At 40.1% G+C, this 19,835-nt stretch overlaps 1 protein-coding gene across 5 annotated transcripts in view; it reads left to right on the top strand.

Annotated features, from left to right (window-relative positions):
* ehbp1 (EH domain binding protein 1) overlaps nt 1-19,835 on the top strand; it is a 490,476-nt gene that overhangs the window by 103,721 nt on the left and 366,920 nt on the right. For all 5 annotated transcript variants that reach the window (XM_057847483.1, XM_057847485.1, XM_057847482.1 and 2 more), the window contains 3 exons: nt 11,392-11,449; nt 13,394-13,489; nt 13,845-13,898. In XM_057847483.1, the coding sequence (XP_057703466.1) occupies nt 11,392-11,449; nt 13,394-13,489; nt 13,845-13,898 (208 nt within the window). The remainder of the gene's footprint in view (nt 1-11,391; nt 11,450-13,393; nt 13,490-13,844; nt 13,899-19,835) is intronic.

Raw genomic sequence — 19,835 nt, 5'->3', positions numbered from 1 at the left:
CCTTACATGTCTGAACCTGAGGCGTCAGATGATGACGATTTACCCGGCACAGCAGACGTTGTTGATGACGGCGGTTTGCAGTTTGATGGTTCACGAAAGGAAGAGTGGAAGGCAACTAGCATCGTGATTTCTCTCTGAACCTTTTATTCCCCAGTCAGTCCATGACATAACTATCAGTAATAGCAAAAACAGACTGGTAGATATATAGATCGAGTAATAAATGTATCAAACTGACATGAATAGACAACTTTTCAGCTTTCACTAGTCTTTGACAGGCAAGCAACAACAACAACAGCAAACAGGTTGTGATCAAGTAATAAACGTATCAAATTGCCAGCAAGGGTCTACTTACGTCTTTGAAAAACCAAGGTTGTATCCTCCTATGCTTTCAAAGCTGTCGTCGCTGAAATGTTGAAAACAAAGACTCGATCGAGGAGCCGGGGAGAAGTTCTTCTGCTTGACTCTGACAAAAAATGTTCGATGAGTCTCGTGAGTAAAACCTAGTAAATTTTTGCAGTATATGGCGAGGATAGCGTGGTGCTATACTTTCTTATTGGAGTGCTGGCCAGGTCGTCAGGAATTGACGTCTCTGGTAGCGGCCAGCAGCGAGGCGCGTCTGTCGTTGCTAAGGTGTTGCTATGGCAGTAACTCGAAAACTATGCGGTCAATTAAAAAAAAAAAACATTGGGGAATGTAAGTTTCGAGACAGCGAATGATGCATTCAGGTCAAATTAACAGAGTAAAATTCTTCAGCTGCCGTTTGAAGTTAACGATGAGTGACAGCTTTGATGTTGCCGGAGAAGCCTCATTGTGGGTGTTTTAAGTGTTCTCAGCAGCGTGAACGGATTTGAGTGTACTCACTCAATGAAGCATTTAATAAAGGCAAGTATTTTTCTTTATTCTTGTTTAAAAATAATTCGGTGGGACAGTAATATGTTAATTTTTTTCCTTTTTTTAAACAATTCTTGTTCGATCGGAACTATGTATTGGCAGATTCTCAAAATTATTTGACTCGGACTCTGGTGCAAAAATGCAATCGGGACATCCTGAGTTTAAACATTGTTTTTCTCTGTAATCGTTGGTCTAAGAAATTAGTGATTTGCATACTGTATCTAGAACATCTGAAACATCTTTTTTTAGTTCCAGAAACCTGGAAATTCCTGAAAATTTCAGCCTTCAGTTGTAAGATAGTCTTCAAAGCGAGCGGCTCTGCTGGTAGTCCTCAATAATCCATCAGGTCATGAAGCCTGAATCGATGACCTCAGTGGCTATAAAGAGGTGTCACCTTACCTTCCTTCTCAAAATGCCCTCCTCTTAAATATCCTTCTGCTTAGTCCTTGTGTCTTCATTAATTAATTGGATTATGTTCAGTTGTGGATGCTAGCATGTCAAAATGGGCAGAACCATGCTATCGAAAATCAATTCAGACTAAATGATTAATGAATGTAGTTGGTCAACCATGATTCGTTAGAAATATAAATATGGTGATTTAAAGTGCGTATGACACCAAAAAGCATGTTTATTTCCTGTTTCACGCCGTGTTTTATGCTCCTGAATGAAATGGACCATTTGGATGTGTGTGGAAGTGATTGTTTTATATATTCAATTTTTGAATCCCATGCCATGAAAATGAGTGACTTCTGGCTTCAGTCTCGGGTTTAGGACGAATGTGATGTCACCCTGATCAGCATCTCACAATACAACATTGCTTTATAGTAGGGTTGGGAATCTCTGGCATGAAGCCGCTTCGATATGTATCGAGATACACAGGTTACGATTCGATTAAAAAACGATACATTTTTAACGCTGAGCGATTCGATACAATTCAATACAGTTCAAGAACGATACGGTTCGATACAGAGTGAAAACGATACGACAGTAAACATTTGTGTGTGTTCGTACAGTATTTAAAACATATAAAAAAAGATTAAATTGGGATTGATAACAAAATAAAACTCCAGTGACAGACAACAATAAAGTGCAGTAATTTAATTACTGTATTTCCTGGTGTTTTGAACACAATAGGTAAGTAATTTAAGTGCAAACTTTCAACGTAGACATCTTAGAAGCAAAAAATCTTAATTATATGCAGCAGCTCTAGAAAAAAAAGAATTAAACCTGCTAGTGTCATCATAAATAAATACAAAATTATGCTTTACCACTGGTATAACTGGGGGAATAAAAACATGGCATTTCAGACAGACGGATCTATAACCATTACTTTAACCTTATACACAGCAAAGTCTTATGCCTGTGCTTCCACATTTTTTTATTCCTCATCACTGTCTATATCTTTTTTGAAGGGCAGATTTTTCTTGAGGAAGATCAACTGATCCACATGTTCATGTTTAAGTAGACTGCGTTTCGTGGAAACAATATGCCGCCCTTTCCACCATTGTAGTGGGTTATTTTTCAGACTTAACACGATCTCTGTACCGGTTCACACTTCACAGTAGCTCTGTCCCATGCGAACAGATCTGGCTGCCTTCGTCACTTCAAAGTCTGACTTTTGTTTTCCTGGGTGCGTTGAAAATCAATCGCTGCACGTCGCTGGCGTAGTGCGCAAACTATCCATTGTTTTAGCATGTTGCTTCGTTGCCACTACTAGTTTCGTTTTGGGCTGTGAAGAAAACGCTACGGAGCGTGCGTTTCAGTGGTTTTGTTAGCTCTCGCGTTGTTATGACACGCCCGTGACGATCGGGTAATGATGGCAACTACTAGCGGTTCTGCCGAAATGAATGGGAAGTTGAGGCAACCACGATGGCGGTAACAATCTAAGTGCGCTGTGTGGTGAATGACACAAGCGCAGCATGTGAGGTAAAAGCTAAATTATTATCATATTATGCAATGCATTGAAATAGGCATTAGAAGCCGATTCTTGTGCTCGCGACAGCCGAATTCTATCTCTACTATCGGGTCATTGAATATTTAATGGCTAATTACTGTCGAATGGTAACTTTACTATTGATGCCGCTGTATCTTTTACCTGTAAAACTGGATATCCGGTCGTATCAGTTTATCGTTCTCAAGCTTACTTTATAGCATGCACATGGACTGCGGATTCAGCTGATTTTGCGGATTAAGTCGTTTTTTTTTTTTTCACATCACGCCAGCCAAAAGGCTGCAGAAAATTGTTGCTGCACCAGGGAGAGGCGTGTGAGCCTTTTTGGGTTTCAAAAGGTACCCGTTCACTGCGAACTTACGAGGAAGTGAGTATTGGCCGACGACCGGCGGCTTGTTTGCACCCCCCCCCCCCCCCCCCATACTGGGCTTATTGCCCTCTTTGTGTGCCTAGTGTTCTGACAAATTTTCAACCCCATCAGAAATTGCAACTTTTGTTTTGAAATGGCCGCGAATACAGCGATTACAAAGTAAACACTAAAAACTTTCTTTAAATAAAGGTCTATTTACTTACGTTTGGTCATGGACGGACATGTAGAAAAGTTCTCCTCAGACACATCAACAACTGCACGCCGCTCTCTACGTCTTCGCTGTGTGGTACGCCATATTCGTGTTGACAATGTGACAGCTACGCGCTCCTCCGACGTTGGCCGGTTTGTCAAGCGGTACGCTCCAGCTGGTTCCCCGGTGAGCTCTCCTGTCCGTGGCAGTGGAACGAGCTGTAACTTGCTTGCTGCCGGGCGGATGGCCGATTGGCAAAGACAATCGACTACCCTGCCGCCGTGTGAGATGATCCGGGCTGGTTTTGTGTGATTTTTTTTGTTACGAAAAGCAAAAATAAGACTTTGAGACGGCACTCGGTTCGGGTTAGCATGTCAGCTAGCTGTCACGCCTCTTGGTTTGTTTACATTCTTCGAAGCCGGGGCAGGGAAATGACAAAAGCCTGACTAACTACGGTAATGTAAAATATCGTTCGAGAGGTGCGACAGTAAAAGTCGACAGTTTGGACCATTATGGAGTAATTTTGCCATGTCACACTGAATAAATGCATTTTTATTATTCATATTCCATTTAGCACAAGACTTAGTTGTCAAGACCATACCATTTATTTAGCAATTGGGGGAAAATATTATTACTTATCGCCCTCTTCGTGTGCCAGGCGTTCGGTCAAATTTTCCACCCAATCAGAAATTGCAACTTTGTGTTAAAAATGCGAATACAGCAATTACAAAGTAAACACTACAAACTTTCTTTAAATAAAGAAATATTAACTTACGTTTGATCATGGACAGACATATAGAAAAGTTCTCCTCAGACACATCGTGCCAAGTTAGCTGCACAACAACTGCCCGCCCCTCTCTCACTGTTTACGTCTTCGCCATGTAGTTAAGCATTAATTTATGCCATATTCGTGTTGACCATGTAGCAGCTACGCGGTCCTCCGACGTCGGCCAGTTTATCCGGCGGAAATTCTCCAGCTGCTTTCCCGGCAAACATGTCCATGAAGTGACAGTTTGGAGTAGAGAGACTGAAACAATGACATTTGCGGCTCTCTTCGTCGCATTTTCCTCGTTCTGAATAATTCCCCCTCAATGGATTGAATTCCAAATCAGATGAAATCATGACCCTGCCCACGTCATCCTTCCGTTGGCGACACTAGAGCCCTATAATGTTAGGCGTGGCCAAACGGCGGATTAAAAGACTTAATTTCTCGTCATCTGCGCTTTGCGAAATTGTTTTATATAGTCAAACTGTCTCAAAATATGATTATAATTCACATAATAATGCTATTTAAGAATGTTTTTTTTTTTTTTACCGTACGCACTTTAAAGGCTCTTGTAATATGGTAATCGGTACCGGTAAAAACATCAGTGAATGTAAAATCTTCCAAGTGGTGACAGTGTCTGAGAGTTGAGTCAGTGTTTTGAGCTCAGCAAGCAGCATGTGTCAGGCTGTGACACGTTTCTTGTGTTGAGCGTGTGTTCATTGTGGCGGGCAGCCATCAGGCCGCTGCCAGACCAAGCCTTTCCTGCCAGCGAGCATGACGTCACACTCCTGACACAGTCCCGCTTTGGAAGTTGGCACCAAGGACTCTCACAACTACAACTGCTGCTGAAAATAGAAGGCTGAATGCTACTTTTGCTTTCGCGTTTTGCTTGTTATAGCCTGATCTTAGTAGTCCCTCATAAATGGTGTTTTATTCTTGTCTGCTTAAATTGCAATCTGTATGAACTGAACTTCATTGCCCCATGCACAAGGAACTGTACATCAGTCAGGGCTGAGTTTCCCTTACACAAATGCACCCTTTGTGTTCTAGACGTTGTTTGCCAGGATGCTGACTTTACCGCCCGTGCTAAAATTAATGGGACTTGTCAATGAGTCATTATGTGGGATTAAAAATATGAAAATCAGTATTTGGTCATCCCATTGGAGGGTGGCAAAACCTGTGTATGGTATTTTTATTTTGTGGAAAAAGTCACGTATGTTATTATCAGTGTTGTTAATAACGGCGTTACAATATAACGGCGTTACTAACGGTGCTATTTTTTTCAGTAGTGAGTAATCTAATTACTTTTCTCATCTTGGCAATGCCGTTACCGTTACTCAGGCGGGAAAGGCTTGCGTTACTATGCGTTACTAAGTTGGTTGAATAAAAAAAGCCAGAGAGACGGACTCACGGAGACGAGAGAGCAGAGCAGGAGTGGGGAAGACGCCGTTGCAAACACGATGCTAGGTGGCTCCAATAATACCTGACTGTAGCCTACAAACTACGCCCACATGATACGATAGATATCACATTATAGAACTAGATGCAAATTATAGACACGGCTGCATTGGCAACATGTTTTAAGGACCACATGCGTTAGTAAACAGCCGCCATCTTAAAACAGTAGATCTCTCAGGAAGGCTCTGTTGTAGAGATCCTTCCTAGCGAACCTACTTTAAAAAAAAAATATTTTTAAAAAAATCTAAAATGGTCCTAAATCGGCAAAATCTTGACTTAAATCTATCTTTAAATGATGAAACAGTTTTAAAACTTACACATGTTGAAAGTAGACAGAAGGGAACTAATGCAATAGCGGGAGCAATTTTAACAACTTTAACGGTTGATTCACAACTTTAAATGACTTCCACACATAGCAAAGGTTACTATCTAGTTATCGCAATACCCTTGTGTCTAGTTAAGTGGAGGGTAAAGAATTGGGCTAGGGCCAATTTTCCCAAAAACCCTTTAAACTTCACATTGTGTGACTTTTGAGAAAAAAAAAAAACATGAAAATTCTCACTAGTTACTTTGCCAAGTAACTAATTACTCTTAAATTCAGGTAACTGAGTTACTAACGCAATTACTTTTTGGGAGAAGTCATTTGTAACCGTAATTAATTACTTTTTTAAAGTAAAATTAACAACACTGGTTATTATTATAAATTGACTGGTGGTGCATGGTCTGTGTCTCCAATGAACCCCGTTTGTACATCAAGTACTTCCTTCCTTTTGCCTTATTGTAAATGTCCAGGCAGCCACATCCTCACCCAACCCATTAGCAACACTTTTTTTTTTTTTTTGTGTAATGATGAATTTGAGTGGCTCAAGTATGGAACATTTCACAATATCTGCATGTTTCAGCAAGTGTTTGTTACTGTGCAACCAACAAAAACAGCCTCTTGTCATTTATTCACTCAAGTAATGACGCATGTGTTGAAAGGGTAGTTGCTGAATTTTCACAACATGGTATAACATAATTTTTTCGTGCCACTCACTTTTCCGTTTTGTCAACTCAAACTTAAATAAATGACACCATGTGTTATACAAGCTATATAATTGAGAAATTACACTGAGTGCTCCAAATATCAGTTTCAATTTTCAGTTTTTGTGAAGCCTAAACCGCAAAAATGGTACTCGTATTGAATGGTGTCATTTGTATATCAATACTAGAGGTGGGAACCTCTGGGTTCCTTACAATATCATACATTTTGCGATGCAAGGCTCGTGATAACGATTATCTCATAATATGGCGATGTGACAATTATCGTTACAGGAAATCATTCCACAATATTCTACAATACAAGTAATAAACAGAAAAACAAGCTCTTTTCATCCTTCTGTTTTCAATTTCAATGCGTTTATCACTAGATGTCCTAACCGTTTGGGACGGTGGCAGCGAATGAACATTCATTTATTTTCGGCCAACCCTTGGACGTCTGTGGCCGTCAATGACTTAATTTTGGGTCTTTTTTTTGGTCATTCCCTGTAGTGCTTTAATGATGATAATTTAACTCGAGTAAATCAATTAGGAAAAAAAGCTTAAAATCAAATTTTGCTGCTTAAGGGATTCGTTAAATTAGAGTGACATGATGGTTTGTTTTGAAAGTTTTGTTTTTAGTTGTATTGATTTGGGTGGATACAGTGCCTTCTAGTGGCAATAGTGAATACGAAATAACTTGTCTAACGAGGCAGAATCCAGCTGCTCCCTGTTAAGACCAACTTATGTTTTTGTTTGAGCCAATATGTTTGTTTATGCTTTCATTATTTATTTAGTTTGAAATATATATTGTTTTTGTGGTAATATGTTTGAAAGATGTGTTAAGAGCATTGTTAAAAAAAAAAAAAAAAAAAAAAAAGCATAAAATGTTCGCATTTTACACCATTTAAGCTAGCTGACTTTTGCAATGCAAATTAGCCAATTGTTCTTTTGTTGTACTTAGATCCTCATTTTTTTTTTACATATCGTTTGAGGCTAATCTGAAGTATTTTAATTCATTTTAAATAGGGCTGTCAAACGATTACAATTTTTAATTGAGTTAACCACAGCCTAAAAATTAATTAATCGTAATTTAAAGCATCTATAAAATATGCCATATTTTTCTGTAAATTATTGTTGGAATGGAAAGATAAGACACAAGACGGATATATACATTCAACTAGGAGTGGGAACCTCAGGGCACCTCACGATACGATACGATTCACGATACACGGCTCACGATAACGATTATCTCACGATATCACAATACAGCAATTATCGATATATTGGTCTTAATCTGATACATGATATTGTACGATATAACTGTTGAAACGGAAAAAAATATATATTTCAAAATAGAAAAAGTACTGTTTAAGTAATTTATTAAACAGTGACACCTTTTCTGTGCAACATTGCTGTAAAATATGAATCTACTGCAAATTGTGTATCTGCACATATGTAGGAAACCCACAACCACTGATATCTCTTGGAGAGATCATGATGAATGGCACTCTTAATTTCTTTAAAGTTTTAAATCTTAAAAAAAATAAAAATAAAAAATAGCAGTGCTGTAGGTGTTAGTCAACAGTTGAGCTTGGAGTGGGGCAATGATAAAATTGGTGGGTCTTTTCTTCGTATATGACCTTTGTTGCCAAAAGCATTGGTTTGAGCACTTCCACCATCTGCTTCAGCATTTGAGATGTCAGACTCAGTCACAATTTTCCTCACCTTAACAACAACAAAATAAAACAAAATATTTTAGTTACTTAATAGCTTTTGAGTTGAAATCCTGATTTTTTTGTGTTGGAAGTATTGAGTGAATTAAAAAAAATTGAATTGAATGTATAGAAATTAAAAATGCAATAATTACCTATTTTTAATATGTAGGCTACATTAATTATAATGCACATCACCTTATATATCTTGGAAGCTAGTCAAACCATTTTTATAGCTTAATGCATCAAAATGGCAGTAATAATAGTTTGTGTAGTAAACCAGATGGAAAGTGGTTCTCAAATAATATCAAATAAATCAGTAAGTTCATGTAGGCTTGTTCGATATTCATTTTCATCCAGTTTAGGGTCCTGGTTTATTTTGTATCACTCAACACCAAATGTCATCAAAATAATACATGTAAAATAAAAAATCAATTACATTGCAAAACTTTCTTACCTCAAGTGATCAAAGTGAAGCAGTGAAGATATCCGTGTCCACTTCGTCACCAGCTGGCAGTAAACCTTATTTTTGTTAGACAATTCTTGCATTCAGCAAAGTCCTTGTTCACCTTACTTCCTTTCTTGTTGATGTAAAATCTAAAGTTTGTCCTCATGTGTGATTTGTAGCAATATTTTTGTCACTTTTTCCTCCATCGTTCCCACGAAGCTTTTTTTATTTTTTTCAACCCACTTGGAGCTTCCTCTCTTCTTCTCTAGACAACTTGTGCTCACTTTACCTTCACCGCCACTCTTGAGCGCCCCTAGTGGACCGCCAAGGAATTGCTGAACAAACACTGAGCAGTTTACAGCATCCAATGGCCAATATGTCAAATAAAAGAATCGATACTTGGCGGGAGCATATCAATAACCGATAGGGTTGCAAAATATCGCGATATATCGCTGTATCGATATATTGTCACACTCTTACATTCAACATACTGTACATTAGTACTGTATTTGTTTATTATAACAAATCAACAAGATGGTATTAACATTTTTAACATTCTGTTAAAGCGATCAATGGATAGAAAGACTTGTACTAACATTTATCTTTTATGAACTACAAGTTATCGAAATTTTATATTAAAACCCCTTTTAATGTTTTCGTTTTAATAAAATTTGAAAAAATTTTCAAACAAAAATAAAGTAGTAGCTCGCCATTGTTGATGTCAATGATTACAGAATGCTCATGATGCTGAAACCCATAAAATCAGTCACACCCAAGCGCCAGCAGAGGGCGACAAAACACACAAAAAAACACAACAAGTGGACATGACACTGTGCTTTCATTTTCATCTGTTTGAGCGGGGCATGTGCGTTAAATGCGTCAAATTTTTAACGTGATTAATAAAAAAAATAATGACCGCCCGTTAACGCTATATTTTTGACAGCCCTAATTTTAAATGCATTTATTGGTTTTGTCAAATGAAAGTGCAATTCTGCATCATTTGAAGAAACATTCAGGAATGTTACTTTTTTATTTGCATTGAATGCTCTTTTGAGTGTAAACTTAGCAAGCCAAAATATGTTATTGCTAGGATAAGCACTTGTTTCATTGTATTACATATCCTAAAATTTATTCTGCAACGCAATAAATGTTCGTAATCCGATTACTCGATTATTCAAACTAACTAATTGATACATTAATCGAGAATCTAAATCAGGGGTGTCCAAACTTTTTGCAAAGATTTGGTGTGGTAAAAATGTGGGGGGCTGACCTTGGCTGACCTCCTTTACGTAGAACAATATATTTAAAAGCAAATTTTGGCACGCCATTCTGTGTGTCACATTTGCTTTTATTATTTTTTAAAATTAATAAATTCAACGATCTCGCAACTAGCCTTTGCGGCGTTCTCTTTCGACTCTCGGGCTCTTGCGAAATACTGCTGCTGTGAAATTAAACTAGCTTCAAGTTGCTTCAATTTCTCGCTGCGTATCTTGCCTGTAATCTTGTCGTACATGTCAGCGTGTCTTGTTTGGTAATATCGCCTCACATTGAACTCTTTAAAAACAGCGACTGTCTCTTTGCAAATGATGCAGACACAGTTGTTGCATATTTTAGTGAAAAAATAATCCAATTTCTACCTATCCTTGAAGCGTAGGCCGTCACAGTCAACTTTCGGTTTTTTTTGTTGATTGCCGCCATTTTAGAAAATTGGAAGTAAAGGGTCACACGGAGTAATGTTTCTTAGAGTGCTGCTGCCTTTTAGTGGGTAAATGAGGAGCAGCATTTACTGTGTAAGCTACTTGATATGCTAGTAGCAGTACTGCTGACCAATTTATTAAGTCTGTGTGCGGGGCAGACATTATTGATTTTATGACAGAGCCTGGGGGGGGCCTTATGAAATTTGACCACGGGCCGCATTTGGCCCCCAGGCCGGTGTTTGGACATGTCTGACCTAAATAATCAGTAGTTACAGCCCTAATTCCCTGTTTATTTTTGGTCACTTCTTGTTGATTTTGGTGCATTTGCGAGCAACTTTGTGTTGAATTTAGGTTACTGAACAGGAAGTGACCCAGGAATGTCCCGAAATAAATAGAAAGGGACCCAAAATCAATAAGAAGGGACCTGTAAATGCCCTAAATGAACAGGAAGTGACCTATAAATGCCCCCCAAACCAGGAAGACCGGCTGTGAATGCTCTGGTTTCAGTGCCATTGACGGCGCTAGACGTCCAATCCATTTTGACTGGTAGGGGCCAATGAATATAGCGATTTTTGGCGGGAGCATATCAATAACCTTTTGGGATACAGAGTATCGCGATGTATAACCATTCTGATATTTTGTCACACCCCTAATCAATACTATCTTAATGTAAAGGGAAAACAAATGTTATATCTGAAAGCAACGTTTCAGGTTTTGCCAAATAAACTTGGAAGGTTGAATTTGGCAGAATCTGAGCGAGCGACATTTTGAAATAGTGCTTGATTCTTGTCATCACAGGCCAATATTTTGCAAAATATCGGTGTGAAAAGAAACGAATCACTGTCACTTTCCCCCCCTCACACAACCCTTTCCTGTCATGTGTTTCAGGCAACCAGACAAATTGGTGGTGGTTTGGACCCGCAGGAGTCGGCGGAAATCCTCGAAGGTTTGTAACATTATTAATATTTTACACCAATTTAGAAGTTAGATACCGTGACCATCTGCTTATGTCCACTAGATGGCCTTCTAACATTATTAAAATACAGGTAGTTGCCTGGTTACGGCATACCCGATTTACGCCATTTTGACTTTACGACGCTGAAGCCTTGTCCACCAATCTGTCTCCAGTCGTGATTTTTTTATTTCTAGGCGCGTAAAAAGTACCTAGTTCATGACATGCCTCCTCCCCTAGCAGTGTCGCCGCCGCCCTGCAGTTCCTGACAATTTGCGGTTCTTATGTGTCCGCCCAAGAAGCGCCCTTTTCGGCTTGGGAGGGTCATGATGCCCGTCCCAACCTCCGGTTCTCCTCTTACCGCCGACAAAGCTCCTTTTTCGGACTGTGCTCAAGCAGCCACCAGCTGCCATCGCTGGTTCTCATGTGTCCGCCCGAGAAGCGCCCTTTTCGGCTAGGGAGGGTCATGATGCCCGCTTCAACATTTGGTTCTTCCCTGGCGCATTTTTCGGACTTCCTACTTCCTTGCCCTCATGCTGCTGCTGCCATGCTGCCCCCCGATTCCTTTTGCGAGTCCCGATCCGTTTCTTTTTTAGTTCGGACGGCGGGCTCGTGTTGAGAGAGGTGACCAGAGCGGCCATGATATCCCCCCCTTTCTCCTTGCTACTCTTTCCTCAGCGCCCTTTTCTCTCAGCAAAGCGACACACTCGCGAGTAAAGCCCGAATCGTTTAAAAAAAAAATTTTTTTATAAGCCTTAATAGTCATCCAATATGACGGCATTAACTAATTTGCTCCCAAAAACGTATAAATACGTTCTATTTTTAAATGTTTATGTGTCCAAAGACGTATTTATACGTCTTTTACATTTTTTTTTTTTTTTTTAAAAGCACAAAAAATACCCATCTCTGGGTTATGATTCAATTTAGCTCTAAAGCACAAAGCTTTTAAAGCAATAAAACTGGCCACTGGAGGGCAGTAGCGCATTTGGTAAGATCCGCAACCCGATTCAACGGCAACGAATGGCCAAGCTGCACGGCTGGTGCGCCGGCGGAAGACGACCGAATGGATGCCAGGCGGCGGACGACCGAGCAGAACGACCGGGACCACTAGTGCAGCGGACGATGCCTTTGAGTCCGTGCTGCTTGCGAGCAGAGCCCGCAGAGACTCAAAAAAATTCATCTTTATGAGACAGGCGGCGATGAGGGAAAAGTTTAACCGGCTGTCGCGGCCAGAACAGCGTCATCTTTCAGTTATGTGTAAATAAATTGTTACTTTGCTATCAAAAGGTCTATTTGTCTTGTTGTTTCTCCTTTTTTGTAAAAGGAATACATTATTCTGATGTTTGGGATTTAACTAAAGCAAAAGATAGCTGTGTTAAAGTCAAAGTTATGTTTGAAATATATGCTTTCACGAAAAGCTCAATTTCTCCGTTTTTTTCATCAGAAATGGGAAAATTGCTCAATCTAAGCTATTTTCTAATGCTGATTTCTAAAGAATGGAAAAAGATATGAACTTACTTTTTCTGCGAGAGAGGCTAATCTTTCTTTTGGTGGGTTCCATGTTTATATAGCAATAGAACAGAATTTTCTGTGGGCCTTGCAAAATCAGTCAAAATCCAGTAAAATGGCCGGGAGCGAAGGGCCTTGCTCTGGTGAAAATGGCTGGGAGCGAATGAGTTAAACACAACGTACCTCACAGTATCTTATTCTTTACCTGATGGTATTAATATGACGTATTTTGTACATGTTTTTGGACAGTTATTTTGTGTTTAGAGGTACTTAAAGGGTCAATTCTGACTTGCGTGGTTACATCGCCAGCCTAGGAATGGAACTCGTTCGTAACCTGGGGACAGTACAGTACTCAGACTAGTTAGGCCTTGGGGTAATCACATCACATTTTCTGTAGTCAATGCTGATTGTGTTCTCTTCGTCTTGCAGTCTCACAGCTGGCAGCCTGGCATCAAAAATCCCTACAGAGGTGTGGTGGTGTGGCCCGTACCAGAAAACATTGAAATCACAGTCACGCTCTTCAAGGTACCTTTTTAACTTTCTGTATTTAGTGTTGCTTATGTCATACATAAGCCTTGCTGCTTGCCAATTGGCGAGTGAGTAATGAAACAATGAGCTCCACTTAAACTATTAGGACCTTACCAGAAACTGAAAAAGCTTTTAGTGTCTGTGTGCTAGAGTGTTGTCTCCCCTTTTTGACAGTAAGCAATATTGATTGGTGACAAGCCTCAGTCCGAAAAGAAGCCATTTTAAACAATCATTAACAAAGCATTTGGGCAGCGAGTGAGCCAGCCGATCCCAGTCCGAAATGGATTGGACGTCTATCGCCGTCAATGTAGTGAATGACTTAATAATCCTATCTTTTGTTCTTCTTCTGCAGGACCCTCACGCAGAGGAGTTCGAAGACAAAGAATGGACGTTTGTCATTGAAAACGTGAGTCAGCTTGTTTGTACATTTTAGCTGAGGTGACATTGCCATTACAAAATTTATTGTCTGCCAACTTGTTTATTGAATGCTGCCTTTTTGAATGTGAAGAGTTCGCCAGCCAGTCTTCATCATTCTGGCATGCAGTGTCTGCCATCGTGTGGTTACAAAGCGACATTACATATTAGTTGCTGATGCAAGATTTGACTTGCTTTGGCACTATTGAAAACGATGTTACTCAAGTTCGTGCATTTAAATACTAATACACTTGGTAATGTATTTTTTAGGAGGAATTTCTTAGCTAGGTGAAACAACAGTATTTTGCTGCATTATTTTTTCTGAGACCTGGATAGTGCAATTGTGTTTGGCAACAGCAAGTGTCTTCACAGTCTGTACTTTCCACTCTGCTTGACGCTGTTCAGTGTAAATTGCAGTAACACAATCGTGGAAGGAGAATGTTCCCCATGTAATTTTTCACCTCATAAGAAAGCAAAGCTAGGTGCTATAACCTGAAAATACAATAATTTTGCTTCACTGGGTTCTGTATTAAATTCAAATTCTGCATCTACGTTTTCCGTTTTAGATTGAGAACTTTAAGCTACGGTGTTCTGAGTACTAGGGCTTCAAGTAACGTTAAATTTTTATAATCGATTATTTAAAGGATTAATCAGATAAATGTCACTTTTTTCGGCATGTTGTAAGTAACAATGAAGACAAAATGGATGACTATTTCCTTTAAAAAATATATGTTTTTATAGCTTCCTGACTTAACTGTAGTCTATAGTTAAGTTAGGAAGTCAACATGGGTCTCAAGAAGGGTAGTGCAGGTGGTGAAATTTTCTTTATTTTTTTAAATGATGCTTACCATTGAAATTAAAAAGGAAATGATAGAAAAATATGAGCGTGGTGTGCACGTCAGGGAATTTACTGAACTGGCTTGACAATCCGGCCGAAATATGTCAACGATCTGGAGTGTGACTCTTATTATTTTTGTAACATCGGCAAATAAGTCACCAGCTTTGTCAGGTTTTTAATCATTTAATTCAGAACTTGTGCAACACAACACGGCTACTGTTCGCCGTAGCCGGCGCCAACAACAGCAGAACATGGAAAGAGAAAGCACCTCTCACACCCTCGTCAGTCACAGGGTGCGTCCGGGAGCAGCATGCAAAACACAACTGCCACGTTAGAACCCAAGTCTTTACAATATTATTGTAATTCCGATTTGTATTTATAATTTATTTGTTTTGCAATGGGTAATTGCTATTTGTGTGGCATGAATCGCTGCCTTTAGGTCATGCCACAGCATCTCAATGGGTTTCAAGTCTGGACTTTGACTTTGCCAATCCAGAATGTGGATTTTGTTCTTCTGAAACCATTCTGAAGTTGATTTACTTCTGTGCTTTGGATCAATGTCTTGTTGCAGCATCCATCCTCTTTTTAGCTTCAACTGTCTGACAGATTGCCTCAGGTTTTTCTGCAAAACATTCTGATAAACTTTTGAATTCATTCTTCCATGAATGATTGCAAGTTGTCCAGGCCCTGAGGCATTAAACAGCCCCAAATATTGATGCTCCCTCCACCATGCTTCACGGTGGGGATGAGGTGTTGATGCTGGTGAGCTGTTCCATTTTTCCTCCACATGACGTTGTGTGTTACTCCCAAACAATTCAACTTTGGTTTTTGATCAGTCCACAAAATATTTTGCCAGAACTTCTGTGGAGTGTCCAAGTGCCTTTTTGCGAACATTAAAGAAACAAAAATGTTTTTTTTAGACATTAATGCCTTCCTCCCATGAACACCATTCTTGGCAATAGTTTTACATATACAGTGGGTAGTATATATACAGTATTTGATCAAATACTTGTTCTCCCCACTGTAGTTGATGTGCGTACAGAGATAGTGGACTGTGCCAGTGATTTCTGTAAGTCTTTAGCAGACACTCTTGGGTACTTTTTACCTCTCTGAGTATTCTGCGCTGAACTCTTGGCGTCATCCTTGGGAGAGAAGCAACAGTGCCAAACTCTCTCCATTTTTAGACAACATCTCTAACTGTCAGTTGATGAACATCCAGACTTTTCGAGATGGTTTTGTATCCTTTCCCAGCTTTATACAAATCAACAATCCTTGATCGCAGTTGTACAGACGCCTCTTTTGACCGAGCCATGATGCACATCAGACAATGCTTCTCATCGTGACAATTCTTACCAGGTGTTTGTTTTATAATGGGCAGGGCAGCTTTAAACCACTCATCAGCGATTGGGCACACACCTGGCTTAAATCGTTTGGTTAAAATTGGTTTCAATTGCTCTTTGTCTCCTTAGGCAGAGGGTTCACTTACTTATTTTTCCCCCTTCTGTCATTGTTTGCATGCTATCCTCATTAAAATAAGAAAACCTGTAAATCAGGGGTGTCCAAACTTTTTGCAAAGAGGGCCAAATTTGGTGTGGTAAAAATGTGGGGGGCCGACCTTGGCTGACGTTCTTTATGTAGAACAATATATTTAAGCAAATTTTAGCAAGCCATTCTGTGTGTCACATATGCTTTATTATTTTTTTAAATTAATAATTTCAACAATCTCACAACTAGCCTTTGTGGCGTTCTATTTCGACTCTCTGGCTCTTGCGAAATACTGCTGCTGTGAAATTAAACTAGCTTCAACTTGCTTCAATTTCTCGCTAGTCGCTACGTATCTTCCCTGTAATCTTGTCATACATGTCAGCGTGTCTTGTTTGGTAATATCGCCTCACATTGAACTCTTTAAAAACAGCGACTGTCTCTTTGCAAGTGAGTCAGACAGTTGTTGCGTATTTTAGTGAAGAAATAGTCCAATTTCCACCTATCTTTGAAGCGCCAGCCGTCGCAGTCAACTTTCTTTTTTTGTTGATTGTCGCCATTTTAGAAAATTGGGAGTAAAGGGTCACACGGGGGAATGTTGCTTAGAGTGCTGCTGCCTTTTCGTGGGTAAATGAGGAGCAGCATTTAGTGTGTAAGATAATCTGGTAGCAGTACTGCTGACCAATTTATTAAGTCTGTGTGTGGGCCAGACGTTATTGATATTATGACAGAGGCTGGGGGCCGGATGAAATTTGACCACGGGTTGCATTTGGCCCCCGGGCCGGACTTTGGACATGTCTGCTGTAAATGTTTGGGTGATTTTAATTCAAGCAGACACTGTTTTTACACCAGTGTGATTTTATCAAAGATCAGATCACATTTGATGGTGATTTTATGCAGAAATGTGAGAAATTTCAAAAGGTTCAGATACTTTTTCATACCACTGTAAATGTAACCTAAATCTTTATGCGATTATTTAATTCATCAATATAATAGATTAAAAGATTCTATAAAATATTAGACAGACACATCCCTACAGTATCTTCACTTGCACTTCAGCTGCTACCAGCCACTGTTCATGCCCAGATATTCACCTACACACTCAGGCCCTGCCTCGCCTTTAAAGGGCATGAACAGAGACTCTGAAATACAGACTTTGTTCTGTACAAATTAACTGCTTCTAGTTAAGTGCTTTTTCTAGTTCAAATATGTTTAATCGCGTAGGCGATGGTTAAAACTACAAAAGTATTTTTGACATGATCTTTCTATACCATAGATTTTTACCCACTCTTTGAGCATCTGGAACATAACCTGTGGGATAAGCAGGTATTCACTATATTTTGTGTGAAAAAAGGTGTATGATCCCTCACTCAGCTACGTTTCCAAGAATGTGGGCGGCACATTAAGAATGCTAGGTGAGTGGGCGCTCTCAGCCCTCCGCCCCCCCTCGTCATTTTCTTTGTGCACATCAAACGGACAACATAAGAAAGTGCTTGGGGGTGCTTCTGGTGTTTGATAGAAGGCAGACGTGACAAGCAGGTCAGCCGCTTTTGCGCGGTCAGAGCGTGGGAGACGCGCAAGAGGACCAGAGCAAAGAGAGGCGGCGTGACTTCTTCTAGGTTCCTAACCGCATACCTGACTAATGACCACTTTCATCACAGTGCAGAAATGAGTCATGGAATGCCGCCAGATAGACACGTTCATCATTCTGGTTGCTCTTCAACTCTTTCGCTGCCTTTGACGGCAAAAGACATCTATTTGAACTCGTGAAAGATTCCTGCCACCCCTCCCAGTCAAACTAGATAGGACGGACATTGCCATCACTGGCACTAAAACATGGTTGCCACACAATGAAACTCTGCAAGCTGCAGTAAAATTGGTCGTTATCCACAGAGAATGAAGAATATGTGTCTACTTTCCAGTTACCAAAGACCCACAGTGGGGCAAATAAGTATTTAGTCAACCACAAATTGTGCAAGTTGTCCCACTTGAAAATATTAGAGAGGCCTGCAATTGTCAACATGGGTAAACCTCAACCATGAGAGACAGAATGTGAAAATAAAAAACAGAAAATCACAGTGTTTGATTTTTAAAGAATTTATTTGCAAATCATGGTGGAAAATAAGTATTTGGTCAATACCAAAAGTTCATCTCAATACTTTGCTATGTAACCTTTCTTGGCAATAACGGAGGCCAAACGTTTTCTGTAACTCTTCACAAGCTTTTCACACACTGTTGCTGGTATTTTGGCCCATTCCTCTATGCAGATGTTCTCTAGAGCAGTGATGTTTTTGGGCTGTCGTTGGGCAACACGGACTTTCAACTCCCTCCACAGATTTTCTATGGGGTTGAGATCTGGAGACTGGCCAGGCCACTCTAGGACCTTGACATGTTTCTTACGAAGCCACTCCTTTTTTGCCCTGGCTGTGTGTTTGGGATCGTTGTCATGCTGAAAGACCCAGCCACTTCAAGACAAGAACAGTTTTGACTTCAAATAAAGTGCCCATATTTATTTATTATAATAAATAAAGTTTGAGTGAATTTCAAAACTCAATCGAAGAAATGGTGATGTTTTAAGTGGCTTATTAACTCATTCACTCCCAGCCATTTTCACCGGAGCAAGGCCCTTCGCTCCCGGCCGTTTTACTGGATCTGACTGATTTGGCAAGGCCCACAGAAAATTCTGTTCTATTGCTATATAAACATGGAACCCACCGAAGGAAAGATTAGACTCTCTTCTTTAGAAGGAAAAAAAAAGTAAGTTCATATCGTTTTCCATTCTTTAGAAATCAGCATTAGAAAATAGCTTAGTTTGAGCAATTTTCCAATTTCTGATGAAAAAACAGAGAAATGGAGCTTTTTCTGAAAGCATACATTTCAAACATAACCTTGACTTTAACACAGCTATTTTTTGCTTTAGTCACGTCCCAAACATCTGAATAATGTCTTCCTTTTACAAAATAACATAAACAACAAGACAAATAGAGCTTTTGATAGCAAAGTAACAATTTATTGACACATATTGTGGCTGTTGTGGCCGTGACAGCCGGGTCAACTTTTCCCTTTTTTGAGTCTCTGCGGGATCTGCTCGGCGAGCAGCACTGACTGAACGGCATCGTCCGCTGCACTGGTGGTCCCGGTCGTTCTGCTTGGTCGTCCAGCGCCTGGCATCCCGGGCGTCCTCTAGGTCAGGGATCCCCAACCTTTTTTGCACCACGGACCGGTGTTATTTGGGTAATTTTTTTCAAGGACCGGTGTTCTGACAAATTTTTTGGCGTGTTAAGCAGGGGCACAGGGTTAATTCGGCCAGAATGCAGTCGTTATTAAATTATTATTTCTGTGCGGCCCGGCAGCAAGTGCGCTATGGACCGGTACCGGTCTGCGGCCCTGCAGATGGGGACCCCTGCTCTAGGTTGTTCTGCTCGGTCGTCCACCTCCTGGACGTCCATTTGGTCGTCTTCCCCGGCCGTGCGGCCCGGCCATTTGTTGCCGTTGAATCGGGTTACGGGTCTTACCAAATGCGCTACTGCCCTCCAGTGGCCAGTTTTATGGCTTTACAATGGATTTTCAGCTTTGTGCTTTGGAGCTAAATTGAATCAGAACCCGGGA

This window comes from Corythoichthys intestinalis, chromosome 10, assembly GCF_030265065.1.
Source record: "Corythoichthys intestinalis isolate RoL2023-P3 chromosome 10, ASM3026506v1, whole genome shotgun sequence".
In the NCBI taxonomy this organism is placed as follows: Eukaryota; Metazoa; Chordata; class Actinopteri; order Syngnathiformes; family Syngnathidae; genus Corythoichthys; species Corythoichthys intestinalis.
The sequence above is the reverse complement of the archived record's forward strand: the minus strand, read 5'-3'. Positions and strand labels throughout refer to the sequence as shown.